We start from the raw sequence: 18,643 nt of genomic DNA, 5'->3' as shown, positions 1-18,643 counted from the left end.
ATCTGGATACACACCTCATGTTATACCAGAAGCAAGCAGATCACCTGAGGACCCAACATGGTGTCTCATCCCAGCCACTCCCATTGCAAACATCATCTATTCAATCAACCATGGTTTAGTGTGATGTGTGGAGCAGCTAGCCAATATCCCAAGGCGTCTTGTGAAGATGGATGGAGATGGAGAAAAGGACCACACAGATTTTGAACTTTGTTTTAGAGAGAAAAGAAGGATATGAAGCTAATAGATTATATCTTAAAAAACTGAGAAATTAGGCAAAATTAAATTCCCAAAATGGTAGGATTGTTTATTTATTTATTTATTAACTCATTCCTTCTTTTTTCAAAGTTCTCTTTATTTATCTCATGTGTATCTTGAATGCTGAAGACAGTGGCATGCGCATCTAGTCCTATTTTATCATCCTCATTTCATCTTAACAAGAACCCTGGAAGGCAGGTTGGGTTGAGTTGAAATCAGTTCTTCCAAAATCACCAGTAAATTTATGGTCACACTGAGATTTGAACCCAGGTCCTCCCAGTCCAAACTTATTATAAGTTCCACTTTATAGTGCAGGACCCACTAGTGCATTTCTGACAGAAGACCACCCAACTACTGTTTGAAGAGCTCCAGACCATCATGTATGAGATAATACCTCACACTAATTCCAAAACAAACCACTTTATGGCTCAACAGGGTGAGTAATGTTAGTTAATGTCATATTGTCTAGGAGAATCATTCATCACATGAGGTAGGATTTATCATGATCCTGTTTCTTCTCTGCCCCATCCTGACTTGATTACTCATCCCTCAAGTGGCATCTAACTCTAGATCTTTCTGCAAAATTCTAGGAGGTCCAGTTGCCCATTCAGATTCCGACTGGCTGTTAGGAACAGAGTGTGGAAGGAGTTGAGCCCATTCTTGGCTGGCTATCATTGATACTTGACACCATTCCTTCAGAACCAAGGGCTGGATGTCTCAGTTCCCCTGAGCAGGATCCCTGGCTGCCTATGTCACATACAAGTTGTGGAACCTGGCAAGAAACCTCAGTGCCATCGTCTTTGTCTGGAGAGCAAAGAGGACTTCCCTGTAGTCTTAAAAAATGGCAGCATGGATCAGTCAAGCTGTCTTCATTGGTGCTGCTAAGTCTGTACATTCACGTTAGAGTGCAATCTTCAGTTTCATTGTGGGTTGACTTCACTTCAGGACTTTCCAGGACCCATCATTAGTTAAATTCTGGTTCTAGAGGTGCCCAGAGGATATGGTCAAAAAAGTCAAGATGGTAGCCATGATTGTGTTTTGAAGCTCTGCCGGTGTGATGCCCAAAAAACAAGGAGAGCTTTGGTTGCACTGTCAGGGCCACCATTTCCACTTTTTTGACCATACGCTGCAGACACCTCCATCTAGTTCCCTTTTGAGTCTTCATTCCCACCTGGGCTCCCAGCCTGGCTTCTGGATTGGCATGAACCACCATAGATCAGCCTACACCTGGGTTACACCATCTTGGTGATGGTTACTCATTTGCACTCCTGCATTTGTTGGGACTGCTGGCAAGATCTGGGCTGACACCAGGTGCTACCTCTTCTTTAAAAAACGTTCAACTGTGGCAGCAAGGGCAATAATACTTGTGGTCTCGATGGCACATTAGCCAAGGACACGGGGAGGGGAGGGGATGGAAAAGAGATCTTTCCAATGTTTGCATAAATAAATTCTTTATTTTGGAAAAGGTGTTGTTGTTGTTGTTGTTGTTGTTACACTTAATTGAGCAAGACACAGTACAGGAGAACTTCATGGCTCTTACACAGCTTTGGGGCATCTGGGTTAAACACAGCTCAGACACCCCAGGGTCGGATCTGTGGTTTTGCCTTTCTCCATTATTCTGCCTTTTCCTTGTTGTCTTTCTCTTCGTCTCTTATGGCCAGGATCCGTTCCCTTTCTTTGATCAGTTGCACACCGCAGTATGTGATGAACCAGATGGATATGGTGCTGAGAGGAAAACCTGAAACAGGACAGAATGAGAGAGAGAGGGAGAGGGAGAGGGAGAGAGATGCCATCAACATGGAGTTGACCTGGCTGGACTGTAATATCTCTTGAGGAGCACAAAACTGGATGGAGGATAAATAAGAATATCGGGAGCGTCCCATTCGAGAAGACTAAACTCACTTTCCAAGCATTGCTCCTGCAAGGCTTCAAAGGGAATTGGTGTTCACTGAGGGAAGCCAAGGAGGGGAGTTTTGAGTAGAAAAGGCCTTCCTACACTTCTGAGGAAGCTTCAGAAGATGCGTGGTGATTAATCAGAAACATAGGAGGCCATCTTCTCCCGGATCAGGAGAGTAGTCCTTTCCCACACTGAAGAGCGGGGTGTCCTCCAAGGGTCTGGCCTTTCCAAGGTGTTCCTGGGGATGCTGAACTCAGGACCTTCTGCGACCAAGCTGTGACAGTCTGCATGCTGTCCCAGCAGTGGGGGTCAAAAAAGTCAAGATGGTGGCTGCAGTTACACCTTCGAAGCCCTGCCCCCTTTCTTACATAAGTTGTAACATGTGTCAAAAGGGGGTGGAGCTTTCATCATGAGGCCGTGGTCACCATTTTGACTTTTTGGATTCGGCCCACCAGAGCCACCACCCGGGATGCCCTCATATGCAGTTCACTTAAATATTGGCTTGAATTCATAAGTTTCCTCTAGGACTGCTGCGCTGGAACCCCTTTCTTGATTTCTTAATTTCATTCCTCCTGACGTCACCAAGTCTGAATAAAGCCCACCAGAGACGTTGGCTCAGACTGCGATCTTGGGATGTGGTTTGAATTTTATTTGTGGGCTCTTTTGAATAGGCCGGTAACTCCATCTCTCTTTCGCACACAGACACCATCACATTCACACACTTGCAGAAAGGCTGACATTCCAGTGTATAAAATATGGAAATAGAGATACTGCCCTACCTTGCATGACTTTGAATTGTGAATATTGATCCAAGCATGAATCCAAAGTTTTTCCTCTCTGGAGCCCAGCCAGCCATGGAACTTAATGAGATTTAAAGTCATCATGCTTAAGATGCATTGATTTAATGAGCTTACTTTAAAATAGCTTCCAGGCAGAGACGCCTCATGGCATTCATTTGTTTTTAAAGTATTTATGATAGAACTACTCCATATTTCTACCTTAACTATTTTTCCCCTTGGAAGGAAGAAACCAGTGGGAAAACCAAGGAGTGGGGAATGCCAATATCTGGACTCCCCCCCTCCCTAAATCTGGATAAGTGATGCAAGGAATTTGCATTTTTTTTTAAAAAAAATCCAAAATCTGTTTAACTTGTTTACTGATTCACCCATTTTGGGTGGTTGGCACAAAACATAGAACCAGGGACATTCCAAGAAGGTGTGTTTAAAAAGTCAAGGTGATGGCTGATGTCCTAACTTAGAGCGAAGTCCCACGCTGAGACAGTGAGTTGGTCTCTAGTGTTTATTGAACGCTCCAGTAGATAGGAAATCCTGCCAAACTGAAGGAACGTGGGAATCCCACACAGATAAACCCACAGCTCAAGGCAGGTCTGCTCTGAGTTTCTTCGAAGGACAGTTCAAAGCCTCTAAACTACGCGTGTGTTTTCCCCCCTGGATAGGGGCCCCCTCCTGCTCACCATCCGTACCCACGACAGCTGAGTTTGAAACCGAAGCCCCTCCCCTTCTTAACATGCACAGAATCATCAACTAAATGAATGGGGTGACGGAGTGGTAAAAATCTTGTAAACCATCCCCCCAGTCATGGTTAGCAAGCTTAGGTTATGGTGCAAAGGTCGCCATTAGGCCCTCCCATGGTTAAATTGCCTAAATGTATGCAAGTTTTTGAAAACGTTCTTAGTTAATTTAACGAAAAAAGAAAAGAAAAGAAAAGGAGAGAAAATCACAATAAAAATAAACTAACACTGAATACACACACACGCACACACACACCATATATATATATATATATATACACATACATACATACACACACACTGTGCATATAATATAATAAATATATAGAATTATATATATTTAATTATATATATATAATTAAATATATATAGAATTATATATATTTAATTATATATATATATAATTAAATATATAATTAAATATATATTAATTATGTATATTATTAAATACATATTAATTATGTATATTATTAAATACATATTAATTATATATTTCATTATATATATTTAATTTTATATACGCACGCACACACACACATGTACATACATAGAGGGCCGCAACCAGGGTCTGTGTCACCCGGGGCAACCATGGATTCCGCACCCATTTTGGCGCCCCCCCAGCATTCATTTTGGTGCCCCCCCAGTGCGGCACCCAGGGCACATGCCCCAGTTGCCCCCCCCTAGTTGTGGCCCTGTATGTATGTATGTATGTATGTATGTATGTGTATATATATATATATATATATATATATATAATAAAAATATAATAAATCAAATATATAGAACTAGCTCAGCCCTTTGACATGTTATTCAGTCTGGGCCACCTAAAAGCATATTGCTCCATTTTCTGATTCCTTGTTTGGTCTCAGCTTATTATATAGGTTAACCTAACTCTGGGGAAAAACCAAGGTGTCACAGATGTAAATGTGTTATATTAGACACTGGCCAGTAGGAGGCACTCCAGAATTGGTTTCATCCTTACTGTATTGGACCGCTGAAGAGTCCCAATATGTTGTGTAGTGCCACCTACTGGTCAGTAGCTAATATATCATCTAAAGCAACTTTTCTCAACCTTGTGACCCTGGAGGAACCCTGGCAATATTTTTCAGGCCTTGGGGAACCCCTGCCCATTCAGGCTCAAATAGAGGCCAGAAGTTACCACATTATTATATTCGTTTCATGGGTAGGCCTGGATATCTGCATGAACCGTGTTCTTAACATGAAAATAAAGAATGAAACTTACCTCTTTAACATGAAGTTGCCTGAATTTGAAATAATTTTTTAAATCAATTGTGACCTCCCAGGGGACCCCTAGGGACCTCTTGCAGAACCCGAGGGTGCCACCGAACCCTGGCCGAGACACCCGGCTTTAAAGCTATATAAGACTCCCCGCTTTAAAGGGAGGCAGTCTTGAAGCCCCTCGCAGGAGGCCCAGACCAACGAAAAGACAAAACTCTCTAGTATGACTGCATATAGAAAACAGAAGCTGTACTTGCATAATTCCTACGAGATGCAAATGTGGTGCTGATGTAAACTCCAGAAATTTGAATCTGACATTTAAGGGAGCACTTCGCTCCTCCAAGCCTGGAGATCGGCAAAGCAAATCGTTCTGCTGAAGACATGGGTGCCGGGTTCATTTCTGGAAATGGCTTTCTCCTCTAGGGATGGGAATGCCTGCTCCTCGGCTGCTCAGAGGGGCATTGCGTGGAAAAGGGGGAGACATTTAGAGAACGGGCTAGAAGGATTTTATTGTAAGCCGCCCAGAGTCCCTCTTTTGGGGGAGATGGGCGGTAATAAAAAATTTGAAAAATAAATAAATAGAAGGATGGCTAACTCGAAGGGAAGGGGGAAAGAGCAATGGATGGTTTCTGAAAAGAGGGGCTGAGCAAAAGCCAATGTGGTCGTGGGACAGGGTGGAAAAATGCAGGGGGACAGAGGTCTCCACGGATCCCACCCCCTTCGTCAGAGTGACAAAAACACTGCACTGCCACAGAGCATGACGCGCATGCAGAAAGGGCGGAGTCGATGGTGCAGCCCAGCTTTTGTCACCAGCTCCTCTTCATTCCTCACCTCCCTCCCCCAGAGCAGCCTTGGAGACAGCAGGTACTAGAGGTCACACCGGGGTGCCGAGGTCTCTAGTAATTCCTACATGTCAAGAGATTACAGGTAGTCCTTGCTTAACAACCACAATTGGGGCCAGAATTTCAGTTGCTAAGCAAAGTGGTCATTAAGCGAATCTGGCCCGATTTTATGACTTTTTTTGCTGTGGTCTTTAAGCAAATCACCGCAGGCATTAAGCAAACCACCACAGGTGTCATGCGGATCATGTGGTTCCCCAGATTTTGCTTGTCAGAAGCCAGCCGGGAAGGTCAAAAATGGCGATCACGTGACACTGCGACAGTCATAAATGTGAACCGGTCGCCAAGCACCCAAATTGTGATCACATGACTGCTGGGATGCTGCGACAGTCGTAAGTGTGAGGATTGGTCGTAAGTGTGAGGACCGGTCGCAAGTTGGTTTTTTCAGCACCATTGTAAGTCCAGACCATTACTAAATGAATAGCTGTTAAGCCAGGACTGCCTGTAATGCTCATCAGAGTGAAATTGACAGGAGGCCCAGGTGGTCAGTGAAACTAACAGAACAGGCAGTAAAACTGACTAGGTTGGATCATTGAGTCAGAAGATTACCAGTTAGGAAGATCCTCTTGGCGACAAGAAGGGCAAAGTCCAGGCTGTTGAGGGCAAGGATGTTGTAGAAGACAATAGCCCAGAAATTGGCTGCCCCAAAGATACCTCTGACTCGCCGAGACGTGGCCTCTGACATATTGGCCTGCCAAGAAGAGACATCCGTGAGACAAGGAGTTAGGGAATATTTCTCACCTCATTTTCCTGCCCAAATTTTCTGGTTGGTCATGGTGTGTTCTTTGCAACAAGAAGTTCCAAAGCTTAAAAAAAGCAGATCCTGTTGAAAAATACGCAGCTCACTAAAATATGTATGCAACAGGCACGCAGACGTCTAGAGGCTGGGAATCACCCATTCGTTCATGAGCATTCCACACCATCAAACAAAATGCTTGGTTTCTTGAAAATATTTGGGGAAGAAGAGGTCACAATACTGCCAGATGGTTTGGATTTTTCTTCTGGTATCTGACTTCAGCATGTTGTCTACTATTTAAACAAGGCAGGTCGAGATGCTGATTTGGTTCCAACCCCTTCCTCAGTAGTGGCCACAGAGGGGGTGACTGTATTTTCTTCTGTGTAATGAAGTAACATGTGATGTCTTTCCGTGTGCTTCTGCTCTCCCCTTGCACTGCATTTGTGCGTGTTTTGTGTCTGCTTGTTCTGCACGTGCCCCGCTGTGGTTCACATAAGGGAGAGAGGGAGGGGAGAGGGGAGGGGGCTTAAAATGAAGGAGATGCCTCTTCCATAGGGGTGCAAGGGGGAACATTTTTCTCTGCAACCCCCATTTGGATCTGGCCCACCTCACTCTTGGTTTTTTTTTTGCCAACTTTCATGCCACACTAAATTTGGCCCCATTTTGTTCTCTTGGGAGGCGTTGTCCTGCTGATGGACGGATGGACAGACCTTCAAGCCCTGTTGCATTATTCCTTTTCAATATGCCATTAGGTTGGGGGGGAAATTAATAAGTGTAACACTTCCATGCACCCATGTGACTCAGATGAGGAATTTTTGAGAATTCAGTTAGACCTGTATAGTTTCTGCCTGGTTTGGGAGATCTTACAAAGTTGACACAGCCCACGAAGGATGAACTTCGCACCTCTTTCTCAGCAAATGGTTTCAGCTGAAAGAACTGTTGCACCCACAGCTCAAAATTGAGGCCGAAGCAGTTGCAGATGGACCAGATATAGACGATCTCACAAGGACCCAGCCAGAGGGTGGTGATGGCAAAGGTGGAGATGGTGGCCATCAGTTCCTTCAAGATGTTGTCATGGTCCTCCCCAAGGTAATCGTAGACATATCTGGAAATCAAAACAACGATAAGGCAAGTGATGTTCAGCAGAATGGCTGGCGGGGACGTTCTCATGTCTGTGAAGGGTTGAGGCGTTCTAGCTGGCTTCCATCCCAGGAGCTACAGTATGTGTGTTACTTGTCTCAATGTCTCCTGGAATTCTGAAGCACCAGTACGTATTGCTACCAAAGATTGCTTACTTGCACAGCCAGTTGTTAATCCCTCTGTCGAAGTGCCTGGAGACAAATGCAAATGATAAAAGCAACTTAGATTATTAATTGCCCTTACGACTGACATATATTCACCTATCTATGTGGTCAATGTAGGATCCATTCCCAAGGTTCGACCTCTCTGGTGCTACACCAAAGCTGCGTCAGGGTGGGACCCTCCCCTCCTGCAGTTCAATCAGGAGGAAAGCTTTGCTCCTACAGCTATTGGCAGCAACTCACGTTTCCGCAAAGACATAGAGCATCGTGATGCATTTGGGTGGCCGTGGTGGGTCCAGGTGGTCCAGCCTGGCAATGGTGTTGATGACCCCAAACATCACGGCAGCTTTCACCCAGTCATACACCAGGTTGGAGTATGCTAGGCCAGCTGTGGGGCAGAATGGAAGGAGGAAGAAGAAGAGGACAGAAGGACCATACAGTGAAGTTCCATGAAAGAAAAGAAGAACAAAGAAACGTATTTTCCACCAAGGTGGATGTAACAGAAGCAACAATAAAGTCAGTAAGAAATTATTTTACTTAACTTAACCTAATCCGTCTAAGCGTGTGATTCTTTACGCTTGGGAGGGCTGAGTGTGTAAGATCCATGACCTGTTTTTCTCTGGCATGCTTACTGAAGCTATTTTAAGATAATATTCTTTTTTCTGTGCCAGCTTCTCAGCTGTGTTATAAGCTCTGCTCCATTTCAGTGGTTCTAGCAGGCCACTAAATTGGCTTCATTTACATAGTAGACCAGACCCGGAAACAGACTTCATAGGAAGACTAAACTAAGCCTTATTGAGATAGGCTACAAGGCTCTCCCTCCCTTCCCTCTTATACCCCAATGAGTCAGGGGGAGGCCAACCTGATTCTCTTCTTAATATTGTCTCTCTTCCCACTTTCAGAATATTTGCTTCAAGGGCACCTCCCTGGCTCTCCGTGCTATCAGACCCAGGCTGTAATGATTATGTTGCCACCCATTGGTCCTCTGGATTTTGGTAGTCCAAATATGGTAGATGTAATAGGCAGCATTCCCTGGAGTTAGGCTTCCAAGGGACGTGAGCAAAGCCAAATTCAGGCAATTCAACCCAAGAGAACCAGAAGGTGAATTAGCCCTGGAGGTGTTAAGATGGTGGGATTGCTTGAGTTTTCTGCAATCCTTAGATGGGCAGTCTAACGTTGGAAGGTAAGGTGATGTTTCCTCACCCGTGCCAAGGAGAGAAGCCAGACTAGCCAGCAGCTGTATATAATTTCAGGGGGACATTGTCCTACACAGCATTCAAGCCAGTGGTTCTCAGGGAAGAGATGCCAGTTATGTCAACAACCAACGGTTGCTCAGCATCAAGGCCAGGAAGCATAGGGCAGAGTCCACTGAAACACTGGAGAAGTGGGAAGAAGACACAATGGGTTCAAACTGCCATAGGTATAATGGGCACTGCCACCTTCTCACTCACAGAAGGCAAGTGACTGTCCAGAGTGGCTTCAGTCAAGTTTCCAGTCAAGATTCTCAGCCAGCTGCACTGCAGTGTTTCCCAGCCTCTTTAAGATATGTGGACTTCTGCTCCCAGAATTCCCCAGCCGTCGTGCATGGACTTCAACTCCCAGAATTCCCCAGCCGTCGTGCATGGACTTCAACTCCCAGAATTCCCCAGCCGTCATGCATGGACTTCAACTCCCAGAATTCCCCAGCCAGCATGCATGCTTACCCAGTGCCCAGTCAGAGAGACGGTTCACAAACTTCAGGTCCGAAGGAATGGTCAGGATGTAGAAGAAGTGGAAAAAAACATCCACAACCACAATGGCCGTGAGGTGGACGGCGGCATGGAGGACGATGTGCCACATCTCGCGATCTTTGCGCTGCAGCTCGTTGTTGTGTACCTGTGGCGGAGGAAGAATAAGGAGCTAATAGAGATTCCCAGAACATCTGGCCCCATAGATCACACAACAGGGAATAGGGGAAGGGAAGGACGGAGGGAGGGAGGGAGGGGCGAACCATTAAGGGGGGACTTGCAGAATTGATTAGAAAGGGTCCTGGGAAAGAGGCAAGTATGATAAAGAAAGTCAAAATTACCCTGCCTCGATTTTGTTTAACACAAGATGGGACAGAGAGACCCTTGGAGAGGCATTCCAGATTCTGCTGTTCTATCCTACAATAAGTCAGCATTCCTTGAATCCCTGCCATGCCTATTTCTTGACCTGGCCTACCTCAAAGGGCTGGCGTCAATCTTGAATGCCTCTCCCATTCCTCTCTGCCCCGCCTTATGCTCAACAAAATCAAGGCAGGGTAACATTGACTTTCTTTCTCACCCTTCCCTCTTTCCCAGGACTCTTTTGCAAGTCCTCCCTTAACGGTTTGCTCCTTCCTTCCTCAAGGCCAGCTCTACCTTTCTTTGCAACGGGTGGCCAGAAGACCATAATGGGGAGGAAGCCCAATCTGTCGATTTATTCATTTGACAGATTTGGGGCCCACCCAACAGGAGCTGAAGGGGGGCAACACAGTGCTCCCACCTCCTCTTTTCCTCCCCCTTCTTGATTGGTGAAGAAACATCAGAGACCGATGCAACAAGACAGCCCATGGGCCACCGGTGCGGATGGTGGGTGGTGCTTACCTGGGCATGAAATTGGTCAAAAGTCATGACGGGTCCAAAGAAGAAGAAGGGGAGGTAGAAATTGTATTTCAGCAGGGCGAAGACAGAATAATTTCCCTCTTTCCTCTCGCAGTTCTCCAGGGCGAAACTCATGCAGCGCATGATGCTGAATCCGCTCCCCCCATAAAAGAGAATATCTTGAAGATCAAACGTCCCTGTTACAAAGCCATTCTGGACAAGAGAAGACAGTTACCACGCATATACTAAACAAGAGAGACTGCCGCAGAATTTGGTCAAGAGCCCGAGCCGAGCCAAATCCAATAATCAAACAAGCAAATAAATAAATGAAATTTCTCCTTGATTCCTCGGGAAGAAAAAAAATCCTCCAGAGCTTTCTGAAGGACAGGATCCCCCCCTTGGAGGGACTGGATCACTACAGCTAAGCAAGATGCTCTAGGACAGCCTTTCTCAACCTTTGACCCTGGAGGAACCCTTGAAATGTTTTTCAGGCCTCGGGGAGCCCCTGCCCATTCAGGCTCAGATATAGGCCAGAAGTTACCAAATTATTATCTTTGTTTCATGGGTAGGCCTATATACAGTATATGCATGAACAGGGTTCTTAAACTAAAAATACAGAATGAAACTTGCCTCTTTAATGTGAAGTTGCCCAAATTTGAAATAATTTTTTAACTAAATCATGATCTCCTAGGGAACCCCTAGGGACCTCCTGCGGAACCCTAGGGTGCTACAGAACCCTGGTTGGGAAACCCTGGTCTAGAGTTTCTTCTTGGAGGTAATAGTAGAGTGAAAGGCCAAGGGAGCCGCAGAGAGATGGAGACAGGAAGAGTCCGTGACAGGTGATTTCAAGGATTGTTTTCCTCTTTCATTTATTAAAACCTCCCTATTAAAACCTAAAGTCATGGAAGGGGAGGCATGACATTCCATTCAATCCTTGTAGGATGGGGTATACCTTGTCTGCTCCCTGTCCTGCTCACTCAAGGACTGTCAACCGTTTGTTATGGAAGCGTTCCAGCATTACACTCAAGGGTTGGTTCTTAGCTGTACTGTCCAAGGTTCTGGGGAGCTGGGAGCCAACGCCAGGAGGACCTACCCACCTGCCAGGAGCTGAAGGGTTCGATCTTGAATGAAGCTAGGCTGCAGAGGCCAGCAGTGAAACACAGCCATTTCTGTTTAGCCAGCCCCACCGTGTAGAGCACCAGGCAGTGGGACAGGGTGACCATCAGGTAGCTGCTTCCCATCGTGCCCAGCACAGCCAGGATGCCGTACATCATGTACACCACAGACCTGTGCTGCGAGGAAATGAATGGAGAGGAAGTTTGTCCCAGGGCCCCACAGTCTCTTCTCTGGCCAAGGACTGTGTGGTTGGAACAGATGCCTCCTTCGCAAAAGGCTACTGAAGTTCTTGCATTATTTTTTTTCCACCATCAATATGTCCCCCTCCCCGTCACTTCCAGGCCTACATCACAAATTTGCTCCAAAGCAAGGCAAAGAACACACAGGTAGGTGTGTGTAGAATATCTTCTCCAAAAAAACCCCACAACAACCTGCATAATGTACACAAAGGTTAATTTTGGGAAATTTTAATCCATGGGGGTGAAGAATACCCAGGTAGGGGTTTCATGCAGAAGAGCGAAGGTGTCCACAGGGTGTGGTCAAGATGGTGGCTGCGAGGGTGCAATCAAAGCTTTGCAGTTTTTTTTTAATGTGCATTGCAGTCTGCATTTATTTTATTTATTTATTTTCTATCTCGCCTTTATACCTAATGCTCCTTCCTCCTATTTTCCCCACAACAACAACCCTGTGAGGTGGGTTGGGCTGAGGGAGAGGGACTGGCCCAAGGTCACCCAGCCGGCTTTCGTGCCTAAGGCAGGACTAGAACTCTCCTACCACACCTGATTGGCTCTTGGGCTGAGAGAGGGGGACTGGCCCAAGGGCACCCAGCCAGCTTTCATGCCCAAGGCAGGACTAGAACTCGCAGCCTCCTGGTTTCTAGCTTGGTGCCTTAACCACTACACCAAACTGGCTCTCTGAAGTTGGGCTGTATGAAAGGGCCTCATTGGGGATTGCTGGAGCAAATGCTGGGATTTAAAGTAGGCTTTGCTCGAGCGAGTTAGCATCTCAGACCTGTTGTGGAATCCCCGGGGCTGGTTGCTATATGTGTCATTGTGTGATTCCATGAACAGCCAGCAGGTGGCAGGGCTGCTGTATTTTGGGTGACTGCAACCGCTGAGCATCCACATACCTGAGCAGACACCATGGAGCAGATCTTGGCGAAAAGGACGTGCCCTGAAAGAGCGAAGAGGATGAAGTTTCTGAACGACGTAAACCACATGGCCCATTCGAAATCGGCTACATCCTGCAAGGACAGAACCAAGAACCCAGCTGGTCAATGCCCAGAAATTCCTGTTCACGGCTCACGTGTTACTTCCCATGTTGGGCGAGCCGGCTGGTACAAATCCTGCCACTGTTCGCTTGAGAAGAAATTGACTAGGTGGACTGACTGGGCCACAACTGACTTGCTTTATGGACAAAGTCCAGAGGTTCTTTGCACTTTACGTACAAAGAAAGACAGAGGGGGAGAGAGGGAAAGAGAGAGAGAGGTTGAGAGGGATATAGAGGAAGGGGGATGATGGATGGATGGATGGATGGATGGATGGATGGATGGATGGATGGAGAAGATAGGTAGAGGTAGAAGTTGAGGTAGAGGTAGAGGTAGATGAATGGATGGAGAGATAGACAAGATAGTTGATAGATGATACATAGAGATGGATGGATGGGGAGATGTTAGAGTGATAAAGATGTGAGATAGGGAGGGAGGAATCAGGAGATTAGATGAAGTGAAGAGAAGAGAAGAGAAGAGAAGAGATGGAAGGATGGAGATATAGGGATGGATGGATGGATGGAGAGAGATGAGATAGATAGATGATTGATAGATGATAGATAGATAGATATGGATGGGGAGAGAGAGATGAGATGATAGATAGTGATAGAGATGGATAGGTGGATGGATGGATGGATGGATGGATGGAGAGAGATGAGATAGATAGATAGATGAGATAGATGATAGATAGATAGATAGATAGATAGATAGATAGATAGATAGATAGATAGATAGATATGGATGGGGAGAGAGAGAGATGAGATGATAGATAGTGATAGAGATGGATGGATGGATGGATGGGGAACTAAATGATGGGAGAGCACAAGGAATATACAAACATTTCAAGAAGTATCCTGCGTTAAGTGATACAGTCCCCTAAGACACATAAAATTCAGCATGTCACCATTTACTGCTGAAGAACAATGAGAATACGAGAGCAGGCCCATCCTGTTGCAGATTTCCAGGGATCAGTCTCTCAACAATAAGAAGACCTTCCACATTTTGCACCAAGCCACGGTCTGCTTATCCATGGCTTGCTGAACAAATCACAACTGGTTTGCAGAAACTGAGCCAGCACATTACAAAGCACATATCTGAGCTCATGCATGGTATTAGGACCAAAGCAAGCAAGCCACAGCCTGCACCAGCAGCACATTGCACGTCCCCTGCTCCAACTTGCTAGCAACATTCATTCTTGTGTGAATCATTTAACTGTATACAAAATCTCCAGCAAGGGGATTAATTGGCAAATAAATGCATCAGACTAGATATAAGCTTAGGATCTTAAGAACAAGTGTGAGCAATGAGGCACATTCATGTATTCTTCATCTTGCTATCCCAAATTCTCTACTTACCATTTTCCTGCCAAAATAATGCCATCCTGGTTTGATATTCTCTCGGAAGGTTTTTCGATTCATGCTATCTGAAAAAGAGAAAGGGAGGGAGGGAGGGAGGGAGGGAATGATTCTTGCAAGATGACGTCACCCACAACATGGTGAACTTGTGCAAATAATGCAGGTGATGTCATGGTTCCCCCCACCCTGCAGACACCCATAAACATTCCTGGTAGGGAAATTCTCAGCAAGAAAATAATGCCCTATTGCAGCCATATCCAACCTGTAAAGGTAAAGGTAAAGGTTTCCCTTGACATTAAGTCCGTGCTCATCTCCGTTTCAAAGCCGAAGAGCCAGCGTTTGTCCGTAGACACTTCCTCTGTGGTCATGTGGCCGGCATGACTACACGGAATGCCGTTACCTGCCCGCCAAAGCAGTACCTATTAGTCTACTCACATTGGCATGTTTTCGAACTGCTAGGTTGGCAGGAGCTGGGACTAGCAACGGGAGCTCACCCCGTCACACGGATTCAAACCGGTGACCTTCCGATCGGCAAGCTCAGCAGCTCAGTGGTTTAACCCACAGCGCCACGTCATCCAACCTGAGATCCCCCAAATTACATCTGGAGGGCAGACACTTGGAAAAATCTACTTCCCAGTATCCCCACTTCATTGTTGTTGTTTATTCGTTCAGTCGCTTCCGACTCTTCATGACTTCATGGACCAGCCCACGCCAGAGCTTCCTGTCGGTCGTCACCACCCCCAGCTCCCCCAGGGACGAGTCCGTCACCTCTAGAATATCATCCATCCACCTTGCCCTTGGTCGGCCCCTCTTCCTTTGCCCTCCACTCTCCCCAGCATCAGCATCTTCTCCAGGGTGTCCTGTCTTCTCATTGTGTGGCCAAAGTACTTCAGTTTTGCCTTTAATATCATTCCCTCAAGTGAGCAGTCTGGCTTTATTTCCTGGAGGATGGACTGGTTGGATCTTCTTGCAGTCCAAGGCACTCTCAGGATTTCCCTCCAACACCACAGTTCAAAAGCATCGATCTTCCTTCGTTCAGCCTTCCTTATGGTCCAGCTCTCGCAGCCATATGTTACTACAGGGAACACCATTGCTTTAACTATGCGGGCCTTTGTTGTCAGTGTGATGTCTCTGCTCTTAACTATTTTATCGAGAGTTGTCATTGCTCTTCTCCCGAGGATTAAGCATCTTCTGATTTCCTGGCTGCAGTCAGCATCTGCAGTAATCTTTGCACCTAGGAATACAAAGTCTTTCACTGCTTCTACATTTTCTCCCTCTATTTGCCAGTTATCAATCAAGCTGGTTGCCATAATCTTGGTTTTTTTGAGGTTTAGCTGCAAACCAGCTTTTGCACTTTCTTCTTTCACCTTTATCATAAGGCTCCTCAGTTCCTCTTCACTTTCAGCCATCAAAGTGGTATCATCTGCATATCTGAGATTGTTAATGTTTCCTCCAGCGATTTTAACTCCAGCCTTGGATTCCCACTTCATTGCTTCATTGCAAATTGTTTGCAGAATCAAGTTATTTGGCTACTTCTAGATGGATCCACACCATTTACCACTCATTACGTGTGAGATCCTAAAAAAGCTTCAACTTTCAAGAGTAGGTGGTTATAAAACAAAGCGGAAGGCGTTACTGAAGATGGCAGATTTAAGCACATTTTCTGGAATCCGCTAAAAACGCCCAAGTTGATTGTGCCTTGCAGAGAGGAAGTCAATCTCTATCAAGCAAGGATTTGAAGGCCTTTCAAAGGAGGACTGAAAAGGCATCACAGCATCTGGTACAAGCCATGATGGCCTCATGTGCTTGATGGCATCCTCACACAACTGATGCGACAGATGTAATTTGCATCAGTTGCACACAAATGACATCACCCGCATGATGATGTCATGATGTGCTGATGTCACTCGCCCCTTCCCCCACATTACACGAACTTGATCTTTGTACTCATCTTCTGGAGGAATGCGAATAATACCTGACCCACGGCCAAACTGGTTTCAGTCCAGTTTGTCTTCAATCTGAATTTGAGAGGGCTTGGCATTAAAAGAAAATAGTCATAATAATCATTCACAACTGTGCTGAGGTATAAGTACATGGAGTCTCTGTCCCTCCAACCTAAGCACTGCACTTTGTTCTGCTTTTCTAGTTTTCAATGCTTTTAGATAATTATTACATTAAAATGGCTTTAGGTAATGCTTGTTTTATATATCTACTGTTTTAGTGGATTGTTGTGCACCACCCAGAGTCACTTTTCGTGAGACAGGCGACCACGTTAATTGGATTAATAACTAAAAATAAATAATAGTAATGTTCTGAGAAATGCTATCAGGTAAGGCTTGGGAGGTGCAGTTCAAGGAACTGGGTCTGTTTAACTCACAAAGGGGAAGAATGTGGGTCTGTGTGTGTGTGTGTGCGTTGTGTGTCGTGTGAAGATTTCTATAAACATGTGTCCCCCCGTCTCTTTTTTTTATATTTTTAATTTTTCAAGGTATAATTAAGACACATAATGCAGAATATAAGACTGAGAGAATACAAGTTCAAAAAAAAAGGAAGAGGAAAAACTAAAAGTGTGCAGGAATAAGGAAAAGAGCATATCAGGCCAGTGGCTTCTGACCTTTTCCAGCACACCTATAAAAGTACATAAAAGTTAATCTCTTACTATTAGTTAAATGTTTAGTCACATTATTTCTCTGAAATCAAACCATTCAGTCATCAAAACCTAAAATCAAGACTTTATTCTTTTGAGTTACAAGCAAATAGTCCAAAAGTGGCTTCCAGGTAGAAATGAATCCAGTTACAGTGTTTTCTCTTATTAGTCCTGTCAGCTTAGCCATTTGCGCCAATTCCATCATCTTAATCATCCAGTCCTCCATTGGGGGAATTTGTGCATCCTTCCATCTTTGAGCATATAAGAGTAAAACCAGCCTCCACCCCATTAATAAAACATATCTGTAAAGAGACTGTTTTAGCAGTAGATGGGAAAAGAGAGGTAATTCCAGGGGCCCAATGCAAATTCTTTCCTCCTCCACCCAAAGGATTTTTCAACAATTACCTCTGGAGCTCTCAAAGATCTCCTGCCCGCTGTAAGCAATGGCGCAGGACACGACCAGGGCATAAAGCCCCAGCTCATAGGTAGGCAATGCTGCTTTAATGCCCATGTTGGACAGAAGCACTTGAAGGACCAACACCAGGGTCTTCCAGATCTGTGGGGCAGAGAGAGAGAGAGAGGGAAATTGAGGGAGGAGAAACACGGTCATAATATCATTGAATTCTGGAGACAGAGGAGAACTTCCAGGACATCTAGACCACTCCCCCACTCAGCGCAGGACTGCAATTAAGTCTGAAATTAAATGATCCTCAGACAGTGTTTGAACATATCCAAGGAAGGAGATCCCACCATTGCTCCGGGTCTTTGGTCCTATTGTTAAACTTGAACCCATTCTTCCGTGTCTTGCACTCTGGAACAAGAACGAAGACGGCTTGACCTTTCTCTTGTAAGAAGAAGCTTCTAATAAGAGCAGGTCAACAGTGGAACCAAAGACCCAGAGAAGTGGTGGCCTTCAAGCAGAGTGTGGACAACCATCTGGCTGGATGCTTTAATTTGGATTTCTGACACAAGCAAGGGTTGGATGCAGCAATTTGACAGCCCCAATTCAACTCTAGGATTCCAAGATGGCAGACACCACCTGAGGAAGGGCCTTTAGAGAAATGTGTTTGCTAAATGTTTATTTCAGCCTTTCCCAATCCAGACCCTGAGATATGGGGGCTGGAATTTTCAAAATTCCTATTCAGTGTAGGAATTGCCTTCCAAACACTGGGAAGAGCCAGGGAAAAGATCAGACTATGGTTGGGGGATCTCTAGAACCTAGAAAAATAAATTAGAATAAATGTATTAAAAGACATGGATTTGACACCATTACAGAGAAGACTGTCTAGAAAGACTGTCTCTTTTCTATCCCACTGGAAAAGTTACAGAGGCATATCTTCATGTCCAACCACCCTTGGATTCTTCAGCCCAAATCGAAGAGTTAGGTTACATTCTGTTAATATGTTTTCTACTACAGATTAAGGTTACTATGGTAAGTAATCATTTTGGCCGGGTGAAGAGGTTGAATTTAATTGTCCCCTTTTCATGTGTTAATGGTTGCATCGCCTAAGGGAGGAACTTGCCTGAACTTGTTTTAGTTTCAGTTTCCCATCTGTGTAGGCTTGCAGAGAATATGCAGCTGAGAGAAATCTCTCCTCTCAGCAAACAGCCTTTAAATATGTTTGTTTTCTGTAAATAAAATTATTTTTATAGAAATGCCTGGTGTGTGACTTTTCTGATCTTTCCTGGGCCAAAGGCTTTCCTAGCAATCTGCTAACAGGTTATGGGCCCAGTAAGCAGCCCAGTAAACTTAGTAAGAAGCCCAATTAAACCCCAGAGAGAAAAGAGAGATCAGCT

The 18,643-nt window shown here is 45.2% G+C and overlaps 1 protein-coding gene across 1 annotated transcript; it reads right to left on the bottom strand.

Annotated features, from left to right (window-relative positions):
- Positions 1-1,739: 1,739 nt before the first annotated feature.
- Positions 1,740-17,398, bottom strand: HHATL (hedgehog acyltransferase like). Its single transcript, XM_063303292.1, has 11 exons — positions 17,252-17,398; positions 14,200-14,267; positions 12,707-12,820; positions 11,559-11,753; positions 10,465-10,674; positions 9,562-9,733; positions 8,102-8,246; positions 7,853-7,888; positions 7,461-7,662; positions 6,371-6,512; positions 1,740-1,993 (listed from the first exon to the last, which is right to left on the bottom strand). Exons 1-11 carry the CDS (start codon positions 17,355-17,357, stop codon positions 1,869-1,871), a joined length of 1,515 nt encoding a protein of 504 aa, XP_063159362.1. The 5' UTR covers positions 17,358-17,398; the 3' UTR covers positions 1,740-1,868.
- Between the last annotated feature and the right edge of the window lie 1,245 nt (positions 17,399-18,643).

This window comes from Candoia aspera, chromosome 4 (assembly GCF_035149785.1).
Source record: "Candoia aspera isolate rCanAsp1 chromosome 4, rCanAsp1.hap2, whole genome shotgun sequence".
NCBI lineage: Eukaryota > Metazoa > Chordata > Lepidosauria > Squamata > Boidae > Candoia > Candoia aspera.
The sequence above is the reverse complement of the archived record's forward strand: the minus strand, read 5'-3'. Positions and strand labels throughout refer to the sequence as shown.

Bases quoted from the DNA above. Each gene is read 5' to 3' on its own strand.
- HHATL (XM_063303292.1), bottom strand. From the start codon at position 17,357: ATGGGCATTAAAGCAGCATTGCCTACCTATGAGCTGGGGCTTTATGCC. The intron at 10,675-11,558 runs GTGGGTAGGTCC...TCTCTTGTCCAG, and splicing joins AACCCTTCAGCTCCTGGCAG to AATGGCTTTGTAACAGGGAC. The intron at 9,734-10,464 runs GTAAGCACCACC...CCTCCGCCACAG, and splicing joins TTGACCAATTTCATGCCCAG to GTACACAACAACGAGCTGCA.